At 50.4% G+C, this 13,686-nt stretch overlaps 1 protein-coding gene across 8 annotated transcripts in view; it reads right to left on the bottom strand.

Annotated features, from left to right (window-relative positions):
• DYSF (dysferlin) overlaps positions 1 to 13,686 on the bottom strand; it is a 224,604-nt gene that overhangs the window by 15,741 nt on the left and 195,177 nt on the right. For all 8 annotated transcript variants that reach the window (XM_049651675.1, XM_049651676.1, XM_049651678.1 and 5 more), the window contains 9 exons: positions 11,265 to 11,393; positions 10,780 to 10,935; positions 9,147 to 9,238; positions 6,366 to 6,536; positions 5,068 to 5,210; positions 3,045 to 3,184; positions 1,699 to 1,787; positions 1,336 to 1,431; positions 602 to 743 (listed from right to left, as the gene is read on the bottom strand). In XM_049651675.1, coding sequence (XP_049507632.1) covers positions 602 to 743; positions 1,336 to 1,431; positions 1,699 to 1,787; positions 3,045 to 3,184; positions 5,068 to 5,210; positions 6,366 to 6,536; positions 9,147 to 9,238; positions 10,780 to 10,935; positions 11,265 to 11,393 — 1,158 coding nt within the window. The remainder of the gene's footprint in view (positions 1 to 601; positions 744 to 1,335; positions 1,432 to 1,698; positions 1,788 to 3,044; positions 3,185 to 5,067; positions 5,211 to 6,365; positions 6,537 to 9,146; positions 9,239 to 10,779; positions 10,936 to 11,264; positions 11,394 to 13,686) is intronic.

Below are 13,686 nucleotides of genomic sequence, written 5' to 3'. Positions count from 1 at the left end.
AGCCTGCAGTGAGGTCAGGGAGGAGGGCAACGGCTTCCGGCCTAGAAGACCACAGCTGCTCCCAGTAACTTTCCAGGTTGGACAGTGATCACAGGCACCAGACACAGAAAGGTGGGGAACAAGGCAGCAGGAAGGACTTATCTAAGCAATCCCCAGTCCTATGGAGAACCCAATCCATAGGCAAGGCTCCAGGGAAGCTCTCCCCCTGGGGTCTGCCCCACCGCCCCTTCACTAGCCATGCTGGGCTTTCCTACAAGTGTTCTTCCCATTCTGACTTGTGACCCTTCACTGCCTGGTTTGTCTGGGGTAGGGAGGAAGACAGTAGTTTCGGGATCTGGACTGACCTACATAGGATGGTTGTGGCACTGGTGTGGGCATGGTTGTGGGGTGGTAGCAATGCTAATGAGGGCAACGGCGGTAGAGGTGGAAGAAGTGGGGGTGGGGCGACGAGCGACGGGGCTATGGTGGTAGTCATCACGTGGTGATGGCCAGGGGGATTCCAACACTGGGGGCAGTGGTGAGGGGTGATGATGGCAGGGCAGTCACACCGATCACAGAAAGCCCTGGGACTAGCACCACGGCGGATGGGAAGGATGCTCACCTTCTTAGAGACAGTGCAGACTTGCTCAGCTGGCAGGTAGTCAAAGGGGAAAATGAACCTCCAGTTAAAGTTGCCTTCACCTCCCAGGGAGCGATAATGCACATCCGTCTTTTGCTTGTGTTCTTCAAAGCCAACCATCCAACTAGACAATGTTTTAGAGAACATTTCTAATTAAGGCTTCCACCACACTCTGCATCCTCAACTTAGGCAGTTAAGAAGGTTGGGGCGCCTGGGTGGCGCAGTCGGTTAAGCGTCCGACTTCAGCCAGGTCACGATCTCACGGTCCGTGAGTTCGAGCCCCGCGTCAGGCTCTGGGCTGATGGCTCGGAGCCTGGAGCCTGTTTCTGATTCTGTGTCTCCCTCTCTCTCTGCCTCTCCCCCGTTCATGCTCTCTCTCTGTCCCAAAAAGAAATAAAAAACGTTGAAAAAAAAAAAAATTTAAAAAAAAAAAAAAAAAAAGAAGGTAAATGAACTTGGTAAAGGATAAAGCAGAAACAATTCCCAAGAAATCTCCATGAAGTACCAAATGTGCCATAAATTTTAAGGCCTTCCAACTTCTCTCTTGAGGGACATCCTCAAACTTTATACGTTCAACACAGAGATTTTTGCAAAAGAAGAAATATGGTAGGAAAACAATTCTGCAAGGGCAGAGACCACCCTCTTTCCACCACCCCAGAGGGAGCAGGGTAGCACCATGGGGCCAGGGACAGGCAGGAAGGGGCATGACTCCCCACCCTTTCACGTAAATATCGCTCATCTTCTCCCCCGTGATGCTGAGGTCATCCAGGATCACGTCCTTTGTGTTCCAGATAATACAGCGCAGGAAAAACCTGTGGAGAAGAATGGCTCAAGTCCACACGGGGTTCCCACCAAAGGGTGTGCAGTCCTTGACTGAGAAGCCAAGAAGCCAGCTCACCCAACAAGACCCCGATGCTTGCCTCCACCTGGGCACTTGGCCAAACACACACAAGAGCGGTACCCCGTGGCCCAAGTGGCCCCCCACCCGGCCTAAGAGTGACCTCCAGGTCCCACCCACAGCTGGCTGCAACCATTCTGCCACTCTGCTCAGCTCCAAGCCGATGGCTGGGGTAAGTCACCTTCTGGCTCTCCGTGGGGTGATGTTGAAGGGAGGTCCAGGCCTCCCCAGGGCCTTTGGAAATAGGTCGATCCACATCTGCAGCTTCCCCTACGGAGACATAACTCTGTTCTCTCCCCACCTTTTTCACTCCACCAAACCTACCAACCACCTGCTCTGTGCCAGATAGGCGGGGCACAGAACAGAGAACATCCAGGCCCTGCCACGGAGAGGCTCACCAGAACCCCAAAGAGGAGGTGCCCTACATGGGACTACAAGGCCGACTGCAGCAGTGAGCCCCCTGCCGTACAGGCTGATGACGTGGACCTGCGCCTTGGGGATCGGGGGTCAGGGCAGGCTTCTCAGAGACGATGATGTTTGAGTTGAGTCTCAGCATGCCAGACGGAAAAGGGGTGAGGGGCATTTCCAGCTGAGAGAATGACACACACGAAGTCATGGAGGGTCAGAGATCACAGTTTAGTCATAGGGGGTTCAGAGGATTTCCGCTACAGGAAACCACGCTACCTGCCACCCCTTGGCTCCTGTCCTCTCTGCAAGCTGGGTATTACTTCTGTCCCCATCTCATAGAGAAAGAGAAGGATTGAAGTAACTTCTCCAGGGTACATAGCTAGAGAATGAAAGCTCACATTTCAACACCTGCTGTGCCATTCTGGGGTGTCGGCAGCCCCATACCAAGGAAGAGAGCTCAGTTCCAAACAGCAGAGATGATGTCCCCTGCATGTCTACGAAGGCACCTTCATTGCTACCTTGGCTTGTCTCTGCCCATAATCTTTTCTCTCCTCCTCCTCCTCCAAAACCTAGCCCCGACCTCACTTCCTCCAGGAAGCCTCCCAGTCTCAGCCCTGGGCCTGCTGCCCCTCTGCTCACCCTCCCTCTGCACGGAGGATGCCCTTGGCCCTCCTGGTGACTGCTCTCAGTGACAGCTCTGCCATTCTGTCATAGGGTGCCAGTATCCCTGTCTGAATTCCCCACTGCGGCCCAACCCAAGGCCAGCCACCTGGATGTCACTGACCAATGGTAGGGGAGCACATCCTGGGGCCAGGCTGAAACAGCGAGGCTTTTGAATGCCTCATGGGAAGTCAGAGGTCTATCCATGGGGATAGAGGAGGTGACTCGGGTTCTTCCCCAGGTCCTGAGGGCTGTAGATATCTGGGGGCAGGCGGGGGCAGGTCTAAGAGCTCCCCTCATGGGCTAACAGCAGTCACCACCCAGACTGTGGAAAAACATGTCAAGGAGGAACTGGCCAAATCTTGAGCTCCCCACTGGTGCCTCTGGCATATCCATGCTGTCCTTGGGGCAGGGCTGGCTGGGGGGCAAGGCTCAGGGGACCAAGGTTCACTGTCCTACCTGCTCAATGTCTGGCTGTAGGGGGCTGTAGAGGGGCCGGGACTCCACATGCTCAGGGACCAGGCCCTGCTGCTGGAGGACATACAAGGCCAGACGCTCTTCCACTGGGCCCAGGTGTGGGTTCGGGACCTTGCCAGCCTCTGCTCCAGAGAGAAGACAAAAAAGTTGCTGGAGCTGAGTGAGCAAGGGATGGTGGGGCTGCCTGGAGGCCTCGGGAAGCCCCTGACCATCCCCCTCCCCCTCCCCTCCAGCCAAGACATACTTCTGATCCACAGGTCTCACTCTCTGTAAGGGAAGCCTTGCTGTCCACTGGCTCCAGGCTTAAAATCCAGATTCCTCATTGCCATCATTTCTACCAAGCTTCTTCTGTAAAGCTCTTCCTCTTTTCCACCAATACAAACCCTCCCTGCCCACCAAAGCTCACCCCTTCCAGGAAGCCGTCCCCGACTGCTCCAAATTCTGAGCCTCAGCAACCTATACTCCCAGATTGGGCACCTAAGTCCTTTTAGTACTACCATTCTCTAGTTCACACAATCTGTTCTATTACCAGCAGTAGCTAAAATAATTGCAGTAATAGTGAACTAGAACAGGAATCAGGCACTGTTCTTCATAGATATCGAGTTCTATCCTTACAATAACCCTATAAGGTAAATGCTATTAGGCGCATTTTACAGATGACAGAAATGAAACACAGAGCAGTTACACAGCTGGTCAGCAGGACAGCTGAGATGACACCCTCATTTAGGAAGGTGCATGACTGGATGTGAACACCCTTCCCTATCCCCTCGTGCTTCCCAGGTACAGCTCCTCCCTGCCAGGGAGTGGGTTGAGCGCTGGTCCTGTGGATGAGATGAGGACACAGGGGTGGTTCTGACCCAGACAAGCCTGGCCAACCAGCCAGCAACATGAACTTGGAGCCCCCACGACAGAAGTTTTGACTGGAGGTAGGTGGATCCACATTTGTCCAAACACACATGTACACACACAGGTGTGTGCACCATGGTGTGCCCACGTTCACCAGCACAGATTCTCATGCACACACCAAACACACACACACACACACACACACACACACACACACACACACACCTATCAAGCCTGCTCTGCCCACTTCAATAGATGCCACAAAGGAAGCGGCACAGCACTGCAGAAGGAACACTGGGCCAGGAATCCGGTTCTGCCCCTAACCGTCTGGGTGACTTTGGGCAGGTCGTTAACCATTCTTGGGCTCAGTGGCCTCATCTGCAAAAATAGGCAGATGTCCGACCACACCATCAAGAGCTTTCTGGCTTTCCTTTCTTATGAGTTTATGACCATGAGCCCTGGTCCCTGTGCTAAAGTTGCTCACAGACTAGCAGAAGGAAATGAGACCACCCCGAAAACAGATGCACATTCTATGGGAAAGGAGAATGGGGGTTGGGTTAAGGGCTAATGGAGAGGAGCTGGCTCAGCCACGACCTAAAAGAGTCAGAAAAACAGAACGAGAAGGAGGAGGGGGTTGGGGATGAAGGAATCAAAGCCGCCTTTCCCCTTTTATAACCTCAGCACCAGCTCTGACATCAAATGTCCCTGAAACCAGCAGGAAGTGAGGGGCCCCCTGGGCCAGTAAACACCTCCGGGGAGTCTGAGCTGCTCCTGGTGGGCAGCGTAGGCCTGTGGACATCCCAGACACACAGGGAGCATGTGGTGGAGTTCTCAGGTGTGAGCACCGGGCAGATCCAGGGGCGAGGGTGGAGGCTTCAGGCTCTCTGGCCGCCCTTTGCCTGCTATGAGTGTTGGGGATGGAAGGAGGGATGGGTGGGGCGGGGCTCAGAAGATACCACGAAGGCCAAGCTGGCAACCTAGTGCAATTCACGTAGAAAACTGTTTCGCAGAAGTAGTCTGCACCCCAAACTCCAATTACAGTCTGAGAAGCCAGAGCCAGAAGCAAACGAATCCTAACCACGACCTGGCCCCTGGCCCCGCCCTGATCCTGATGTAGAGGGAGAGCCCACTGTGGTTCTGGGGTCACGTGGCAGCTCACCTATTTCCTCAATGGCGTATTCTTTATCCTGAAACATCACGCGGTCTGTGTGGTACACAGGAGCCTTGACTCTGCGCTGCTGGCAGAAGAGGTGGAGGAGCTGGGAGGGGCGGAGCTGGTCCCTCCACTGGTTGGGTCCAGAGCTGAGGCCCAAACACAAGGCAAAGAAGAGACACTCCAGGGCACCGCCAAGGGCAGAGTGATGTGCACTACCCTGCGTACCACATGCACAGCATCACCCACCCTTCACTTTGACATGGGCGCCCTCACTCGCTGTGTCTGGGGCGCCCACTTTACACACAGAGAAACCGAGGTCCAGAGACGACGGGACTTGCTTAAATACTTACTGAGTTGGGGGCGGGGGGGCGGCGCGTGGGTGGCTCAGTCGGGTAAGCATCCAACTCTTGGTTTCAGCCAAGGCATGATTTCACGGTTTTTGGGTTTGAGCCCCATGTCAGGCTCCACACTGACAGCACAGAGCCTGCTTGGGATTCTCTCTCTCTCTCTCTCTCTCTCTCTCTCTGCCCTTCCCCTTCTCTCTCTCTCTCAAAATAATTAAATAAGCTTTAAAAAATAAATACTGAGTTGGAATCTAAATGTTTCTCATTTCCAGATTTAGAGAATCAGACCCCAACGAGACCCAAATTGGCAAGAAGTGGACAGGGGCTGTCCATACATGAGTTCACCTGACATTAACCCCCTCAAGCTCAACTGGCACCCATGTGTCCCACTGTCTGTCTCCCTTCACCTTTCTCTTCTTCTTCTTTTTTTTTTTAGTTTTTTTCATGTTTATTTATTTTTGAGAGAGACACAACATGAGTGGGGGAGAGGGGGGCAGAGAGAGAGAGGGAGAAACAGAATTCAAAGCAGGCTCCAGGCTCTGAGCTTTCAGCACACAGCCTGATGCAGGGCTTGAACCCATGAACTGTGAGATCACAACCTGAGCCAAAACCAGACTTTTAACTGACTAAGCCACCCATGTGCTCCTGCCTTTCCCTTCTTGATTCTTCCCTCTACAAGGCTCAGTAGTGTCTTAAGGAGAAGTGGATTACAACAATATGATGAAGAGCCAGATTCTTAGAGTCGGACAAACAGGTTCAAATCCTAACCCCACCATTTGCAAGCCATAATATTTCTGGGCCTCAGTTTCCTTATCTGTACAATAGAGATAAGACCCTAATTGGATTGAGCAAGAGAACGCCTATAAAGTGCTAAGCACAGGGCTGGCACACAGTAAGTGCTCCACATTTGGGGGGCAGGACTGTTGGCAGAGAAGCAACCAGCCCCCGTACACCTACACACAGTAGGTCTGTGGGAGTCCACAGCGAGCTCCAAACTTGGACAGCAGCCTATTCTCCAGGTCGATGACTGTCTCCCCAATCTTTTCATCTTTGGAGAGGAGGTCATAGTCATAGAGAGTGATCTTCAGGTCCTTCTCCAGAGGCAGAGTGCAGGTCAGCTCGAACATCCTGCAGGGAGCCCAGGACAGATGTCAGAATGCTGTAGGCTCCCTGATATTGTTGGACACAGCGGGTACTCAAGGGAGGGAGAGCAGGACAAGAGCAGGGGCTTGAAAGCCTTCCTTGGCCCCTTCCTCCCCTCCCAAGAGTGGTCCTGGGGTCTACCCTCCTGGGTCTCCTATATATCTTAAATTATTACCCCCAATGCTCTACTGATGCTGGGCTTTTCAGGGAGAGAGAGAGAGAGAGAGAGAGTGTGTGTGTGTGTATGCACATGCACACGTGTATCAGATGCTCCCAAATCATCTGCGCTGAGCATATGGTATGTACCTGCCTGATAAACCACAAAATGAACCAATGAATTGGAACAGAAAGTTAAAACTGAAGCTTCTACCAGGACAACCGGAAGCAAGAGATGTAAAAGTGCCAGTGCTCTGGAATTTACCAAAAGGATGGCCCAGAATCCACTTTGGGGACACTTAGGGCTTCACACCTGCTTGCAGGGTGGGAAGAAGGAGGATCTGTGAAGAGACTTCTTGGGAGAGAGTTCCTGCTGTGCTCTGAGATCCCCATCCCCCATCCTGGTCAAATATAGATGTAAAGCCCCTTTCCCCCTGAAATAGTTCCCTGCAGGCAGGAGGCAGAAGCCTGGCACCCGACTCCCACTCAAGGAAGAAAAGCAGCTGGCAGCTGAGAGGAGGAGGAGAGCGAGGCTATACACTGCCCCCATCCTGGCTGGGCCACCATGATGCCCAAACGGAGCCACCCTGAATCCTACCCCACGGGACCTGGAGCTCCAGCAGTGAGACTCCAGGCCCATCTGAAAAGGGCCACCAGTAGAAGGACATAGCATCTGCCACATCGTGGGAGCTTCAGTGGGTGGGCTCAGAGACTTCTGGAAAGCACTCACAAGAAAATAAATCAGCTTTAACATCTGCCACCCAGAGAGTGCCCAGAAAACAGGGGCAATGAGCACATGGGGCTCTCCTCTCACAGGGGCTCCCCTAATCCTGGCCCTGCACGAACCAGAACCTCGGCAGCTAGTCTGGGATTGGCAAGAGACGTTAGACAGGACAGGGCGACAGACAAAGCCCCCTCCTTCCCTTCACACACACACCTACATGCTGCATGCATCTGTACCCAAAGTAGTACAGCTATACCCAGCTGGGAGAGGGGACAACTACCCTAAAGCCAGTCAGGTTCCTGATGGCACATGGAGGGGCATTCTGGTTACCACCTTCACACTGTGGGTTTAGGACAAAGCGACTGTGAACAAGTAAGCAGGAAAGTCACCTGCCTGCCCCGTTTCCGCTCAGGAAATGAGGAAGGTAACCCCCATGAATAAATGTTTACAGGATATTGGCAGACAAAAACAAAGTTGTGTTTTCATTCAATTCCGTGAGTTGTGCTTGTTCAACACGTGAGTTATACAAAGAGTTTCTGCACTCACTCTCCCACCTCGCCCTGGGCCCTGACACTCACCCCCGCCCCACTTGTGGAACCGGCCAGATCTTCTGCCTGGTCACCATTAGCCTGTGGTTCACACAGGCCACTGGACCTCACCAAATAGAGCTCCTCCCACCTCCTTCCCTGTGGCCCCTCCCTCCCAGTCCAGCTTGCTGCTGGCTCATCACTGGCAGGACCGATTCACCTTCAAAACCAGCAATTCTCCAGGCTGACTAGGCCCTCGCTGCAGAGCTCAGTGACCATAGCTAAATCTATAGATACGGGTTTATGAATTCAATGTGTCATTTGACAACATCAAAACAACACATCTTCTCCTACCGATGCCAGAGAACTAGCCACCAACTTCCCTCTGTAACTCTTTCTCCAGCCTAAACAAGCTCACATCCAAACAGCAAGAAATTCAGGATGCCTGGGAGCTACTCCCATGCAGTGGGCGCGCATCCTTCCTTTCCCTGTTCTTAGATTTCAAGAAGCATTTTACTACCTTGCTCTATCTATCCGCTAGAGACGAACATGCAACAGAGAAGAGAATAATTAGTAAATGCAACATGGGATCCTGGATTAGATCCTAGAACAATAAAAAGACATTATGGGAAAACTGGCCAAATCTTAATAAAGTCTAGAGTTTAGTAAACAGGAATACACCACTATCGATTTATTTTAAAGTTTTGACAAATAAGGCAGGGTTAGGTTAAGATGTTAATGGTGAGGGAAATTGAGTATAAAGGGTATGCAAAAATTGTACTATCTTTGCAACTTTTCTGTAAATCTAAACTTACTCGAAAGTAAAAACTAATCTAAGAAAAAGAATAATTAGCCAGTGCGCTCTGAGTTTCCATTCAGATTTCTGATCTTTGAGGTAACTGTTTATGTGATCAACTAGGAGCTTCTGCCAGGACTCGTGTCTTCAGCACATAGTGAAAAGCTAGCTGAGGTTACATCCCTATAGACACGCAAGATCATCAGAGCACAGCTTTGCTGAGGGACCTGGGGACTTCCCAGAGACGGCCACATCTCCACGCTGAGGCGGAGGGGGGAGGCGGGGAGGGGGGAGGCGGGAAGGGGGGCAGGGAGAAGGGGTGGCGGGGCAGGGGTGGTGGCGTTATCCAGATTGGTACCTCCACCCCAGCACCCAAGCTGCCCCCAACTTACTTTCCAAACACAGGCTCCAGAGTACAAGGAATGTAGTTATCCTGGTCACTCACTGATTTCTTCCCTATGGAGATCTTGATGTAAGGATCACACTGAAGGAAGAGACAGAAAGACTTCAGTGAATTCACTTTCCCAGCACATCTCTAAGGCTTCTTCAGTCCTCTGCCTCCCGATGGGGTTAGGAGGCCAGCCATCAAGAAGCTGCCATACTGCCATCATGCCAGGCCAAGGGTCCCGTCCTGCGCACCGCCACACCGGTTGGCCCTGACATGGACTTCCAGTCACGGACCGGCAGTGGCAATGGGGTACCTGAGTCCTCCATACTCCCAAACCACTGCCCCATTGGGAGACGGTGGGTGAGGGCAAGGCTCATATCCTCAGAAACACAACGGCTGGTATTACACATGTGACTGAGCTAGCTGGGGTCCTCTCTGTGACCTCTGCTTCAACAGATCGAAGGGAAAGAGATGGCCAGACTTTATCAGCCCAGCCCAGCCAGCCTGGCCTTCCCCATGCCTCCTGCAAACACTAGCTCCCGGGAGCAGCTGCGGCCACAGAATGCCCAGGGTCAGAGGTGGCATAAAGAAAGCTTGAAGTGTATGAACTGAACACTGGCCACAGTCACATCTTGGAGGCCGCTGGTGGTGCCTGGGCTGGAGATGGCTCTAATCCGTCTGTGCTTTGACTTCCCAGTAGGGCAAGGGCAGCTGTGACTTCTCACCTTGAAAGGCAGGGCTCCAGGGATAGGACACCAGACCTCCACCCACAGCCTCAAGGACATACGCTAGGCCTGCACCCATCTAAGGGGATGAGAGAGCACCTCTGAACTCCAATCATCCCTGCCTGCTCCACTTCTTTCCTCTTTCTCTCTTCCCAAGTTTTCTCTACCCCTCCCCCACCACCTCCCCAGAGCTCCAGACTCCTTCCCGACCGCCCTCAGGGCCAGGAGCGGAGTGAGGGGATGAGATACTTGCCTCAGAGGCAACATTTGAGTGAGTGCCAAAAACACTCAGTAATCAAGATAAACACATTTTGATGCAATATTCAAAAAGCTAAAATCAATGCCAACAGGCCCTGATGAACAAAATACTAAATTTTAAATAAAGACAGGATCGGTATTACTGATTTTTCCTTTTGCCTCAGGCTCCACCCTGGCTAGGCACTGCACAGTTACTGAGCCCTTTCTCTCCTCCCCACACCCCCACCACCTGAAGCCCAACAGACTCCAATCCCAGCCACACCTTCCACGTGGCCTCCTCCTGTGCCTCAGCCTCGTGCTGAACAGACACTAAGCATTCTTCTAACAAACTCTTGCCGAGTTTTTTGGCCCGTGCTAAAATACTACTTTCTTCTTCCTCCCAGCCTATCAAAACCCCATTGATCCTTAAGAATCCTATTCCTTCCATGAAGCCTTCCTCATTATTCCCAAGTCTTATGCTGCCTGGCCTTTTCGGACCTCCTGGAGCACTTGGCCCTCGACAGAACTGCATCCTGTCACCTCTCAGCACTGTGTGTTCGGCTGGTTTCCACAGCTTACTGTGAACTCCCCAGGACAGAGTTGTTTCAAGATTCCACAGTCCATTTGTACCCCAGCCTGCCGTTCGGGAAGAGGTGAGAGTCCCAGGAATGTTACCTTCCCATTGGGGTCCTTGGGCTGCAGGCCGAATGCTCGGATGATGTAGATGCGGACCAGGCACTCCTGAGGCCCCTGGGCAGCCAGCTGGTGGAACTGTCTTGGGGGCATGGGAATGGCAGGGTCCTCTGGGAGGGGATAGATTTTGAAGAGGCCCTGAAAAGAATGAGGGGCCAACTCATTCATCATCACTGTCACCAACATAAACACCATCATGACCATTAATTACTCTCATCTCTGTCAGAGTCGTCTCACCAGGGACCACCAAGCCCACCGCCATCCCTAAAGGGATGCATCAACAGCATCAACCGTGTCAACAGCATCAACAGCATCACCCTCACTGTGACCACCTCCGTCACCCACACGGTCACCAACATCAACACCACGGTCATTACTGTAGTTACTACGGTATTGCTGCTCCTGCCCCCTTCACTTACTTCACAGTCTTAGGCCTCCCAGTTTGGGACAAGTCCTCAAGGACTTACCTTGAACTCCCCAATAACAGATGGGTCTTCGGTCTCCTCCTGAGTCTTGCCCCGGTAGAGCTTGAAGGTGTTACAAAAGTCAGACAGGCCCTCAAAGGCTTCCACATTCTCCAGTTGTGTGTCATAGACCTGCCACATGTGGGGACAAGAGGAGGAAACAAAGGAAAGAGAGAAAAAAGAGGGTCAGCAAAGAAAGAGGAAACATGACAGTATTCAAGTGAAGAAGAATGAGAAGGCACGGAGAAGAAAATGAAGGGAAAAGGCCATTTGCAAATTCAAGAAGCAAAGGCAGGCAGGAGAGGTGAAGGTCAGAGGCCAAGAACAGAGGGCAGAGAAGGAAAGCACAAAGGCAGAGGTTAAAGAATGCAAATAGTGGAGAGTAAAGAGAGAGAAAGGTGAGGGACAGAAGTGACAGGAGAAGGGAGGAAGAGGGGAAGGCTCTGTTCAGCACCACTAGGGAACAGTTTTCTGTTTAATCCAATGTTCTAGGTATCTAGGAGTCATCATGTACATAGGGTGGTGTATTTTTTTAAGAGAACAAAATCAAACAAATAAATGAAAAGCTAACTTGAATGTTATCTGAAGATCGCAACAGAACTCTAGAAAGTTTACAGGTCTGCATTTTAAGCCACAAATGCTCACTGTCCAGGATGCCCGGATGGCAGTGGTACCAGATACCTGGCCAACGATGACTTTTGAACATTACTTTAAATTTGTGACCCTGATTTATCGATTTCATTCCCCTTGAATTCCCACTAACTTTTACATGCTAGTGTTTCGGAATTGCTTAGGTTTAAATGAAGCAAGAGTTTCCTATTATAGATGATTAAATGTACCTAACAGTTAATGCTATTAAAAACTTAATATACAGGGGTGCCTGGGTGGCTTAAGCGATTAAGCATCCGACTCTTGATTTCAGCTCAGGTCGTGATCTTGCAGTCATTGAGATCAAGCCCCATGCAGGACTCCGTGCTGAATGCAGAGCCTGCTTGGGATTCTCGCTCTCCCTTTCTCTCTCTCTGCCCCTCCCCTGCTCGCTCTCAAAATAAATATACAAATATTCAAAACAGAAGACCTTAACATACATGCTAAGTTGGTTATACCTGAAACTGATAGACAAGACACTTCAGGTAAATTCCTTTCTCATATTGCTGAGTATTATTTCTCATTTAGGCCTGGACCGAGTTCTGTTCCTTCCAAGAAATCTTTAATGATGCAAGTGGAGGCGGATTCATTGTTAAAAATTAGCCGTATGAGTAAATATAAAGTAAATATTATTATCACCTTACATTTTGATTCTCAAAAATAACAACCAGTTATTTGGTTAATATTTGACATGTGTCATTTTGAGTGTGCTCTTGACCCATTTACATAGTTTATATCTTTCAAAGGACAGTTCTTTAATTTGTCAATTCTACCATATCCTCTGTTCCAGTTCCTTATTTCTGCTTTTATTTTTATTATTTTGTTCTTCCTACTCTTCTCAGGGTGTTTCTTTTTCTTTCTGTTCTTTGTAACTTGATCAGTTGAAGCTTTCTTTACTTGGCTCCCTCTGTCCTGATAAGGAAAATGCTTAATGCTATGAAATTGCCTCTGCTCACTACTGCCTTGGCATTTACCCATTTGTTTTGATTATAACATTATCATATTCATTTTCTTGGCATGCCATAATTACAGTTTTCATTATTTGATCCAAGAGCTAGATGTTTTTTTTCATTCTTTTGTTTTAATTAAGCTTTTAAGGCTATAAATTTCCTCTGAATGCTGCTTTAGCTATAACCAGCAAGTTCTAATAGGTAGCATTTTATCATCATTTCCTAGATAATCTGCCAGGGTGGGTTTATATTTTCTCTTCTACCAAGAACTGTTAAAACAGAGGTGTGTGTGTGTGTTTTAATTGTCTAGATAGAAGAGAACTTTTGGGCTTTTGATTTTGTTATTATAAGTTCTCATTTGGGGCACCTTGGTGGCTCAGTGAGGTGTCTAACTCTTGGTTTTGGCTCAGGTCATGATCTCACGGCTCATGAGTTTGAACCCCACATTGGGCTCTGCACTGACAGCACAGAGCCTGCTTGGATTCTGTCTCTCTCTCTCTCTCTCTCTCTCTCTCTCTCTCTCTGCCCCTCCCCCGCTTGCTCTCTCTGTCTCTCCCTCAACTCCCTCAAAATAAATACATAAACTTAAAAAAATAAGTTCTCATTTTGTGGCATTATAATCAAAAACATTGTCAGTGGTATGCCACCTTTTGAACTTTATTAAAGTTTTCTTCACGGCCTGTTACGTGGTCAACCTTTGTAACTGTGCCAAAGGCGTAGTCTCTATTTTCAGGCTACAGGGTTCAATCAGGTGAACGACTAGGCCAGTTCTCTATATCCTCTTATGTTTGCGCCCCCTTGACCTGACGTGAACCAAGAGGAGAGAA

This window comes from Panthera uncia (assembly GCF_023721935.1).
Source record: "Panthera uncia isolate 11264 chromosome A3 unlocalized genomic scaffold, Puncia_PCG_1.0 HiC_scaffold_11, whole genome shotgun sequence".
In the NCBI taxonomy this organism is placed as follows: domain Eukaryota; kingdom Metazoa; phylum Chordata; class Mammalia; order Carnivora; family Felidae; genus Panthera; species Panthera uncia.
Note: the sequence above shows the minus strand (reverse complement) of the source record. Positions and strands in the feature narration are given on the sequence as shown.